The sequence below is a fragment of the Pecten maximus genome, chromosome 7 (genome assembly GCF_902652985.1).
Source record: "Pecten maximus chromosome 7, xPecMax1.1, whole genome shotgun sequence".
Lineage (NCBI taxonomy): Eukaryota > Metazoa > Mollusca > Bivalvia > Pectinida > Pectinidae > Pecten > Pecten maximus.
The window spans coordinates 7,471,017-7,483,077 of record NC_047021.1 but is presented as its reverse complement, the minus strand read 5'-3'; the positions used below and the strand labels follow the sequence as shown (position 1 = coordinate 7,483,077).

Here is a 12,061-nt window from a genome sequence, read left to right as displayed (position 1 = left end):
GGTAAAGTGTTAACATCAGTTCATTGAATAGTATGAGTAGATGGCTTTGTTTTCACAAAAATTAATTATAATGCGGTATATGTCACACTTGTATAGCTATACATATATCGTGAGCAGGTGTTCACTAGCTATTCGTATGTACCTATCAGCATTTTGGCTGACAGTTGCCAGGCAACAACCAACGTTACGCACCGCACCACTCGTTACTCTTGGGAGTTATCAAAAGTAAATGACGTTGGAACGGGAGCTACTGGCGAAATAGAAATTTTCGCTTCTTTTTAATTGGCGGTGTTCAAATCTGACGGGTAAATTTTGGCGATCTTTATACGGACCTATCAAATTGCCAAATTAAAGCCCCGCTAAAATTTCCCGCTATACGGTAAATGAAAACGAGATTAAGAAAGGAGTACCAGACAGTGTTTTTTTTCTTTATGTTTATATTTTTGTGACTTTCCTTAAGTATATATTTTTGTGATAGAGTCTAAGAACTATTTTAACAATAGTAAACTGGTTCCTAATCCCCTCTCTGCAGAACAATACATGGATGTTGGGATATGGAGGGATGGCCAGCAATTTTAATGTACAATATGTACAGCTATCTTTGTTGTCTAGCTACAAGAATAAGATAGCAAAGTTCTGATTTAAACTTTAGCTACTGGTCAGATATTGACAGATGTAACTTATCGTCCTGCTGTGAGAATTAAGATAGTAGAGTTCTGATTTAAATTTAAGCTACCTGTCAGATATTGACAGATATACCTTATCGTCCAGCTGTGAGAATTAAGATAGTAGAGTTCTGATTTAACCTAAAGCTACCTGTCAGATATTGACAGATATACCTTGTCGTCCAGCTGTGAGAACCTAAAGTTACTGGTCAGATATTGACAGATATACCTTGTCGTCCAGATGTGAGAACCTAAAGTTACTGGTCAGATTTTGACAGATATACCTTGTCGTCCAGATGTGAGAACCTAAAGCTTCCTGTCAGATATTGACAGATATACCTTGTCGTCCAGCTGTGAGAACCTAAAGTTACTGGTCAGATATTGACCGATATACCTTGTCGTCCAGCTGTGAGAACCTAAAGCTAGTGGTCAGATATTGACTGATATACCTTGTCGTCCAGCTGCGAGAACCTAAAGCTACTGGTCAGATATTGACAGATATACCTTGTCGTCCAGCTGTGAGAACCTTAAGCTACTGGTCAGATATTGACCGATATACCTTGTCATCCAGCTATGAGAACCTAAAGCTACTGGTCAGATTTTGACAGATATACCTTGTCGTCCAGCTGTGAGAACCTAAAGCTACTGGTCAGATTTTGACAGATATATCTTGTCGTCCAGCTGTGAGAACCTAAAGCTACTGGTCAGATTTTGACAGATATACCTTGTCGTCCAGCTGTGAGAACCTAAAGCTACTGGTCAGATTTTGACAGATATACCTTGTCGTCCAGCTGTGAGAACCTAAAGCTACTGGTCAGATTTTGACAGATATACCTTGTCGTCCAGCTGTGACAGAAGGAAAACAACAGAAGAGTTCTGGTCCCACACCATCCTCCAGAAATCTTCTACTGTATCCTCAAGTGGGTGCTGCGTCAGAATGAATTCATCGGTCTTGTTGTATCCCTGTAATCACACAATATACACATTAACACACAATTCATCTTAGATAGTCAAATAATTGTACCAGGATCACAAAATTTTAAATGTTTATTTTCTTCATGTAATTGAACCATGTCAAAGCATTTTATATCCATGGTAACAAATTCCATATGATAATTTAACATTTTGTGATTTAGACAGTAAAGCTACAATAAGTATATTTCCAGTAGAGTATCAGCGGCGTGTTACCTGTAGGTAGGTGGCATTGATGTAATCAGACCCATCCACGCCTGGTTTAGCTGGGAGAGGCACTCGCTTGACTGTCAGTGGTACTAAGTCATTGTTCCTGTTCTTGTTCTGGTTGATATTTTTATTGGCTGGGAACTTGTCTGTGTCTTTAGGTTTATAGGCAGTGACAAGCTAAACAACAAACAATTAATGCTTTTTATGTTGAGGTTCATTACCAGGTGGGGTTTTGGTTTTTATATTGCTGTTTTTGTATTTTTTTATTTTTGAAAGGGATATTTCACAAAAGTTTAATACAATTTCATATGATGCTTTTTACAAAAAATAACAAAATCATTGACTTAAATATTTTCTCATGGAAGCCATAACACTTGATTTATCACATAAACATGTGATATTTAATGCATAGAAATTCTGTATAGATCTAGATAAATCAGTTTGTAAATCCTCAAATGGCCCGGACTGCATCACAAATGGTTTGCATTGTAGTAGCCGAACAGTGTGAAATATTTGACAAGAATTAAGCCTTACGAAGCAATGAAATTGCAATCTAAAAGAACTTAAAGTAAACAGCGATTACACTTGTGTATTTACCCAATATATTGTATTATATGAACCAGTGACACTTCTGTTCCTGATTCCTCAATGCGCAATATTTAAGCAGTCTAATTAGTTAATACTTTTAAATGTAATTACAAAGAGTTCCTATCAGGTCCAGAATATCCCTGTAAGGATAAAAACATTAATCTTAAAAAACACAAAATCACTTTACATGATTTAGAGGTGTTACCTACCTTGTACTGCCTCTCCAGGGCAGTTTCCTTCTCACCATCATGAAGCTGAGAGATCTTGTCTATGTACCCTGTCAGGTCACCGTGTTTTATCTCGGTGTCGTTACTAAGGATGTACTCAGCGATGGCATCATGTATTAACATATACTGCTCCTATAACATATTATTGTCATCATGAATTCAGGTGAAACTCCCAATCGAAAGTTACTTTCAATGCATGAAAACATCAACAGTTATTTTGAGGAACTATTATATTTTACAGTTATTAACGTTTAGGTTAAAATGAAAAGAAATATTCGTTATCTTAAAATTAATTTTCCAATATGGCCGTCCTCATATTTTGATTAGTGATTGTAACATACCTCTGTTTGAACGAGGAACTTTCGTTGTCGCCGGATGTGGAGTAGGAATCCCGCTACATTAATTGTACCCTTATCTTTCATCTCCTCTATCATACTGTCTATAAGGATGTAGGTGCCCAGTCCTACCTACACCAGCACTGTAATATACATCATAACAATACACTTATAAAACAACTCTGTAAATGCTGGTAGAAAATCCATCTTACATTTCACTTATAAAACAACTCTGTATCAGTGTAAAATCCATCTTACATTTCACTTATTTAACAACTCTGTAAGTATTTGCAGACAATCAATTTTCAAATCCATGCCTGTATCCATCTGTTGACTTCTGCTGACATTGCTGTTATCATAGTATGATATCATTACTTATAATAGAATCATAATGGCCCGCCAGCAATGTTTACATAATTATCTACAATAGACTAAAAGGTCCCACCACCCTGAGCCAAGTACTTACATACAATGAACTAGCACCGGCCCCTACCCAGAGCTAAGTACTTCCATACAATGGACTAGCACTGGCTCCACCCCAGGGCTAAGTACTTACATACAATGGACTAGCACTGGCCCCACCTCAGGGCTAAGTACTTACATACAATGAACTAGCACTGGCCCCACCCCCAGGGCTAAGTACTTACATACAATGAACTAGCACTGGCCCCATCCCCAGGGCTAAGTACTTACATACAATGAACTAGCCCTGGCCCCACCCCCAAGGCTAAGTACTTACATACAATGAACTAGCAATGGCCCCCACCACCAGGGCTAAGTACTTCAATACAATAAACTAGCACTGGCCCCACCCCCAGGGCTAAGTACTTACATACAATGGACTAGCACTGGCCCCAACCCCAGGGCTAAGTACTTACCTACAATGGACTAGCACTGGCCCCATCCCCAGAGCTAAGTACTTACATACAATGAACTAGCACTGGCCCCACCTCCAGGGCTAAGTACTTACATACAATGGACTAGCACTGGCCCCACCCCCAGGGCTAAGTACTTACCTACAATGGACTAGCACTGGCCTCACCCCCAGAGCTAAGTACTTATCTACAATGGACTAGCACTGGCCCCACCTCCAGAGCTAAGTACTTACCTACAATGAACTACTATAGGCCCCACACCAGAGCTAAGTACTTAACTACAATGGACTACTATAGGCCCCACCCCCAGGGCAAAGTACTTACATACAATGAACTAGCACTGGCCCCAACCCCAGAGCTAAGTACTTACCTACAATGAACTAGCACTGGCCCCACCCCCAGAGCTAAGTACTTACCTACAATGGACTACTATAGGCCCTGCTCCTGGAGGGTTAATGTATGCCGACTTTTGTACAAACTTTAGCACTGGTAGTGTGAAGTCTGGCACACCATGATCTGGCCACTCAGTGTAATGGAAATGATACACTATCCGCTCAGAGTATTGCTGTGAATAAACCCAGAACAAATTTACTATTCTATATTGTATTGACATGTGAACATATGATTTCAAATGAGCAGTACACACGATTTTTATGTGATACTTAAAATTGACATATTTCAATACTTATTTTAATCAATATATCATTTCTTTAATATTTTTCATAAATGGTGTGAATGTTGGCTACCTTTTTAAGTTTTGTGTTTTTCAGTGAAAACATCCTGACAGTGTAATGGGCCCTGGAGAATGTGTTGAGGTGCTTGACCTGGATAGGTCCGTACAACTCTATACCATCATCAGGCCAATACTGGTCACACTTCCTCTGTGGAAACCAAAAAAAAAAAACGCTATAATGAGCATGACAGAAGGACAGAAGACAAATTTAACATTATCAAATGAAAATCCTTCTAAAATTTAAGAAATTTTGAAGGAAGTGTTTCTTTACACATCATGTCATAATCTTGAAAAATGTTCAAAGACAAGGGGAAACAACTCTTCCTGTCTTATACAAAAGTACCCCATGAACCAATTCAAGGTAAATGTATTTCCTCTACCAATTTCGGAATCATTACTATGACAATATGTTGAGATACAACATACCTTGCCACGCTCTACTAATTTTGTGATCATCACTATGACAACATGTTGAGGTACAACATACCTTGCCACGCTCTACTAATTTTGTGATCATCACTATGACAACATGTTGAGATACAACATACCTTGCCACGCTCTACTAATTTTGTGATCATCACTATGACAACCGAGTTCTGTTCCCACACCATCCTCCAGAAATCAGCGAAGGTTGAGGGAAGTGGGCCTTGGGTTGCAATGTAAGCTTTTGGTTTCTTGTATCCCTAAAACAAAACACATCAATAAAGTTTATTCTGCCATTTTCTTACATCAAACAATCAATGTCATTTTACACACATATGCCCAATTTTTTATCATTCATTTATTATTGAATAACTATTTTCAATTTGTTTTGGAAAATGTTTGAAGTGCCTTATAAAAACAGCAAGAATAGAAAAAATGTTGCTTCCTCTGCTACCTGTGTCATTTTAACCAACTGGGCTTAAAATCTTCCCTTCTTTTGATCTCAAAATGTAGACAGCATCTTGAATTGATCCTGAGTAACAATTGTTTCAGCAAAATACTTACATCAGCGTAATTAGCATTAATGTAGTCTGAACTCCTCAACCGTCCATTGATGGGTTTCAGCATGACCCGACTATGGTCAACTACAATCACAAACATCACAACATTTAAACACATTCACTCATGTAAGAGCTAACAACCTTTTGTTCATTCCAACACATGGGATAAATCTCATATGGATATGAGTACCTGCTTCACCAGCATAAGGCCTACATAATCATTATAGAGTTCACTTTAAGATTATACAGTTTTAAGGTTCAGTGTAACACTAAGCTAAAATAAACCATTACTATAACACATTTATAGACTAGAACACTGATAGGTCAGCAACGGCTCCATTGTCAATATGTAACAGTTGGACTTGGCCATCTGCCCATATAGCAGATGTCAATATTTAACTGTTGGACTTAGCCATCTACCCATATCGCAGAGGTCAATATGTAACTGTTGGACTTGGCCATCTGCCCATATCGCAGAGGTCAATATTTAACTGTTGGACTTAGCCATCTGCCCATATCGCAGAGGTCAATATTTAACTGTTGGACTTAGCCATCTGCCCATATTGCAGAGGTCAATATTTAACTGTTGGACTTAGCCATCTGCCCATATCGCAGAGGTCAATATTTAACTGTTGGACTTAGCCATCTGCCCATATCGCAGAGGTCAATATTTAACTGTTGGACTTGGCCATCTACCCATATTGCAGAGGTCAATATTTAACTGTTGGACTTAGCCATCTACCCATATTACAGAGGTCAATATTTAACTGTTGGACTTGGCCATCTGCCCATATTACAGAGGTCAATATTCAACTGTTGGACTTAGCCATCTACCCATATTACAGAGGTCAATATTTAACTGTTGGACTTAGCCATCTGCCAATATTGCAGAGGTCAATATTTAACTGTTGGACTTAGCCATCTGCCCATATTGCAGAGGTCAATATTTAACTGTTGGACTTAGCCATCTGCCCATATTGCAGAGGTCAATATTTAACTGTTGGACTTGGCCATCTACCCATATTGCAGAGGTCAATATTTAACTGTTGGACTTAGCCATCTGCCCATATTACAGAGGTATATATTTAACTGTTGGACTTAGCCATCTGCCCATATTACAGAGGTCAATATTTAACTGTTGGACTTAGCCATCTACCCATATTACAGAGGTCAATATGTAACTGTTGGACTTGGCCATCTGCCCATATTACAGAGGTCAATATTTAACTGTTGGACTTAGCCATCTGCCCATATTACAGAGGTCAATATTTAACTGTTGGACTTAGCCATCTGCCCATATTACAGAGGTCAATATTTAACTGTTTGACTTAGCCATCTGTCCATATTACAGAGGTCAATATTTAACTGTTGGACTTAGCCATCTACCCATATTACAGAGGTCAATATTTAACTGTTGGACTTAGCCATCTACCCATATTACAGAGGTCAATATTTAACTGTTGGACTTAGCCATCTGCCAATATTGCAGAGGTCAATATTTAACTGTTGGACTTAGCCATCTGCCCATATTGCAGAGGTCAATATTTAACTGTTGGACTTAGCCATCTGCCCATATTGCAGAGGTCAATATTTAACTGTTGGACTTAGCCATCTGCCCATATTACAGAGGTCAATATTTAACTGTTGGACTTAGCCATCTGCCCATATTACAGAGGTATATATTTAACTGTTGGACTTAGCCATCTGCCCATATTACAGAGGTCAATATTTAACTGTTGGACTTAGCCATCTACCCATATTACAGAGGTCAATATGTAACTGTTGGACTTGGCCATCTGCCCATATTACAGAGGTCAATATTTAACTGTTGGACTTAGCCATCTGCCCATATTACAGAGGTCAATATTTAACTGTTGGACTTAGCCATCTGCCCATATTACAGAGGTCAATATTTATCTGTTTGACTTAGCCATCTGTCCATATTACAGAGGTCAATATTTAACTGTTGGACTTAGCCATCTACCCATATCACAGAGGTCAATATTTAACTGTTGGACTTGGCCATCTACCCATACTACAGAGGTCAATATTTAACTGTTGGACTTAGCCATCTACCCATATCGCAGAGGTCAATATTTAACTGTTGGACTTGGCCATCTACCCATATCACAGAGGTCAATATTTAACTGTTGGACTTAGCCATCTGTCCATATTACAGAGGTCAATATTTAACTGTTGGACTTAGCCATCTGTCCATATTACAGAGGTCAATATTTAACTGTTGGACTTAGCCATCTACCCATATCACAGAGGTCAATATTTAACTGTTGGACTTGGCCATCTACCCATATTACAGAGGTCAATATTTAACTGTTGGACTTAGCCATCTACCCATATCGCAGAGGTCAATATTTAACTGTTGGACTTGGCCATCTACCCATATCACAGAGGTCAATATTTAACTGTTGGACTTAGCCATCTGTCCATATTACAGAGGTCAATATTTAACTGTTGGACTTAGCCATCTGCCCATATCACAGAGGTCAATATTTAACTGTTGGACTTAGCCATCTGCCCATATTACAGAGGTCAATATTTAACTGTTGGACTTAGCCATCTGTCCATATTACAGAGGTCAATATTTAACTGTTGGACTTAGCCATCTGCCCATATCACAGAGGTCAATATTTAACTGTTGGACTTAGCCATCTGTCCATATTACAGAGGTCAATATTTAACTGTTGGACTTAGCCATCTGCCCATATTACAGAGGTCAATATTTAACTGTTGGACTTAGCCATCTGCCCATATTACAGAGGTATATATTTAACTGTTGGACTTAGCCATCTGCCCATATTACAGAGGTCAATATTTAACTGTTGGACTTAGCCATCTACCCATATTACAGAGGTCAATATGTAACTGTTGGACTTGGCCATCTGCCCATATTACAGAGGTCAATATTTAACTGTTGGACTTAGCCATCTGCCCATATTACAGAGGTCAATATTTAACTGTTGGACTTAGCCATCTGCCCATATTGCAGAGGTCAATATTTAACTGTTTGACTTAGCCATCTGTCCATATTACAGAGGTCAATATTTAACTGTTGGACTTAGCCATCTACCCATATTACAGAGGTCAATATTTAACTGTTGGACTTAGCCATCTACCCATATTACAGAGGTCAATATTTAACTGTTGGACTTAGCCATCTGCCAATATTGCAGAGGTCAATATTTAACTGTTGGACTTAGCCATCTGCCCATATTGCAGAGGTCAATATTTAACTGTTGGACTTAGCCATCTGCCCATATTGCAGAGGTCAATATTTAACTGTTGGACTTAGCCATCTGCCCATATTACAGAGGTCAATATTTAACTGTTGGACTTAGCCATCTGCCCATATTACAGAGGTATATATTTAACTGTTGGACTTAGCCATCTGCCCATATTACAGAGGTCAATATTTAACTGTTGGACTTAGCCATCTACCCATATTACAGAGGTCAATATGTAACTGTTGGACTTGGCCATCTGCCCATATTACAGAGGTCAATATTTAACTGTTGGACTTAGCCATCTGCCCATATTACAGAGGTCAATATTTAACTGTTGGACTTAGCCATCTGCCCATATTACAGAGGTCAATATTTAACTGTTTGACTTAGCCATCTGTCCATATTACAGAGGTCAATATTTAACTGTTGGACTTAGCCATCTACCCATATCACAGAGGTCAATATTTAACTGTTGGACTTGGCCATCTACCCATACTACAGAGGTCAATATTTAACTGTTGGACTTAGCCATCTACCCATATCGCAGAGGTCAATATTTAACTGTTGGACTTGGCCATCTACCCATATCACAGAGGTCAATATTTAACTGTTGGACTTAGCCATCTGTCCATATTACAGAGGTCAATATTTAACTGTTGGACTTAGCCATCTGTCCATATTACAGAGGTCAATATTTAACTGTTGGACTTAGCCATCTACCCATATCACAGAGGTCAATATTTAACTGTTGGACTTGGCCATCTACCCATATTACAGAGGTCAATATTTAACTGTTGGACTTAGCCATCTACCCATATCGCAGAGGTCAATATTTAACTGTTGGACTTAGCCATCTACCCATATCACAGAGGTCAATATTTAACTGTTGGACTTAGCCATCTGTCCATATTACAGAGGTCAATATTTAACTGTTGGACTTAGCCATCTGCCCATATCACAGAGGTCAATATTTAACTGTTGGACTTAGCCATCTGCCCATATTACAGAGGTCAATATTTAACTGTTGGACTTAGCCATCTGTCCATATTACAGAGGTCAATATTTAACTGTTGGACTTAGCCATCTGCCCATATCACAGAGGTCAATATTTAACTGTTGGACTTAGCCATCTGTCCATATTACAGAGGTCAATGTTTGGGCTTCACAACAATCTAAAGGAAACAAAATATACATCATACATGTACAATGATGTGACTATTGTTTCCTTCCTCCTCCATATCTACTGGGCTAATGGAATTACTGATATAATAAACAAAATATACATCATACATGTACAATGATGTGACTATTGTTTCCTTCCTCCTCCATATCTACTGGGCTAATGGAATTACTGATATAATAAACAAAATATACATCATACATGTACAATGATGTGACTCTTGTTTCCTTCCTCCTCCATATCTACTAGGCTAATGGAATTACTGATATAATAAACAAAATATACATCATACATGTACAATGATGTGACTATTGTTTCCTTCCTCCTCCATATCTACTAGGCTAATGGAATTACTGATATAATAAACAAAATATACATCATACATGTACAATGATGTGACTCTTGTTTCCTTCCTCCTCTATATCTACTAGGCTAATGGAATTACTGATATAATAAACAAAATATACATCATACATGTACAATGATGTGACTCTTGTTTCCTTCCTCCTCCATATCTACTGGGCTAATGGAATTACTGATATAATAAACAAAATATACATCATACATGTACAATGATGTGACTCTTGTTTCCTTCCTCCTCCATATCTACTGGGCTAATGGAATTACTGATATAATAAACAAAATATACATCATACATGTACAATGATGTGACTATTGTTTCCTTCCTCCTCCATATCTACTGGGCTAATGGAATTACTGATATAATAAACAAAATATACATCATACATGTACAATGATGTGACTCTTGTTTCCTTCCTCCTCCATATCTACTAGGCTAATGGAATTACTGATATAATAAACAAAATATACATCATACATGTACAATGATGTGACTCTTGTTTCCTTCCTCCTCCATATCTACTAGGCTAATGGAATTACTGATATAATAAACAAAATATACATCATACATGTACAATGATGTGACTCTTGTTTCCTTCCTCCTCCATATCTACTGGGCTAATGGAATTACTGATATAATAAACAAAATATACATCATACATGTACAATGATGTGACTATTGTTTCCTTCCTCCTCCATATCTACTGGGCTAATGGAATTACTGATATAATAAACAAAATATACATCATACATGTACAATGATGTGACTCTTGTTTCCTTCCTCCTCCATATCTACTGGACTAATGGAATTACTGATATAATAAACAAAATATACATCATACATGTACAATGATGTGACTCTTGTTTCCTTCCTCCTCCATATCTACTGGACTAATGGAATTACTGATATAATAAACAAAATATACATCATACATGTACAATGATGTGACTCTTGTTTCCTTCCTCCTCCATATCTACTGGACTAATGGAATTACTGATATAATAAACAAAATATACATCATACATGTACAATGATGTGACTCTTGTTTCCTTCCTCCTCCATATCTACTGGGCTAATGGAATTACTGATATAATAAACAAAATATACATCATACATGTACAATGATGTGACTATTGTTTCCTTCCTCCTCCATATCTACTGGGCTAATGGAATTACTGATATAATAAACAAAATATACATCATACATGTACAATGATGTGACTCTTGTTTCCTTCCTCCTCTATATCTACTGGGCTAATGGAATTACTGATATAATAAACAAAATATACATCATACATGTACAATGATGTGACTCTTGTTTCCTTCCTCCTCCATATCTACTGGGCTAATGGAATTACTGATATAATAAACAAAATATACATCATACATATACAATGATGTGACTATTGGTTCCTTCCTCCTCCATATCTACTGGGCTAATGGAATTACTGATATAATAAACAAAATATACATCATACATATACAATGATGTGACTATTGTTTCCTTCCTCCTCCATATCTACTGGGCTAATGGAATTACTGATATAATAAACAAAATATACATCATACATGTACAATGATGTGACTTTTGTTTCCTTCCTCCTCCATATCTACTAGGCTAATGGAATTACTGATATAATAAACAAAATATACATCATACATGTACAATGATGTGACTTTGTTTCCTTCC

General features: G+C 37.6%; 1 protein-coding gene across 1 annotated transcript in view; it reads right to left on the bottom strand.

The window, feature by feature from the left end:
- LOC117331477 (tyrosine-protein phosphatase 99A-like) overlaps positions 1-12,061 on the bottom strand; it is an 83,262-nt gene that overhangs the window by 12,871 nt on the left and 58,330 nt on the right. The window contains 9 exon segments of the mRNA XM_033890205.1: positions 1,500-1,628; positions 1,854-2,024; positions 2,645-2,794; positions 3,004-3,120; positions 3,122-3,140; positions 4,289-4,437; positions 4,619-4,753; positions 5,154-5,288; positions 5,593-5,672. Of these exon segments, the coding sequence (XP_033746096.1) occupies positions 1,500-1,628; positions 1,854-2,024; positions 2,645-2,794; positions 3,004-3,120; positions 3,122-3,140; positions 4,289-4,437; positions 4,619-4,753; positions 5,154-5,288; positions 5,593-5,672 (1,085 nt within the window).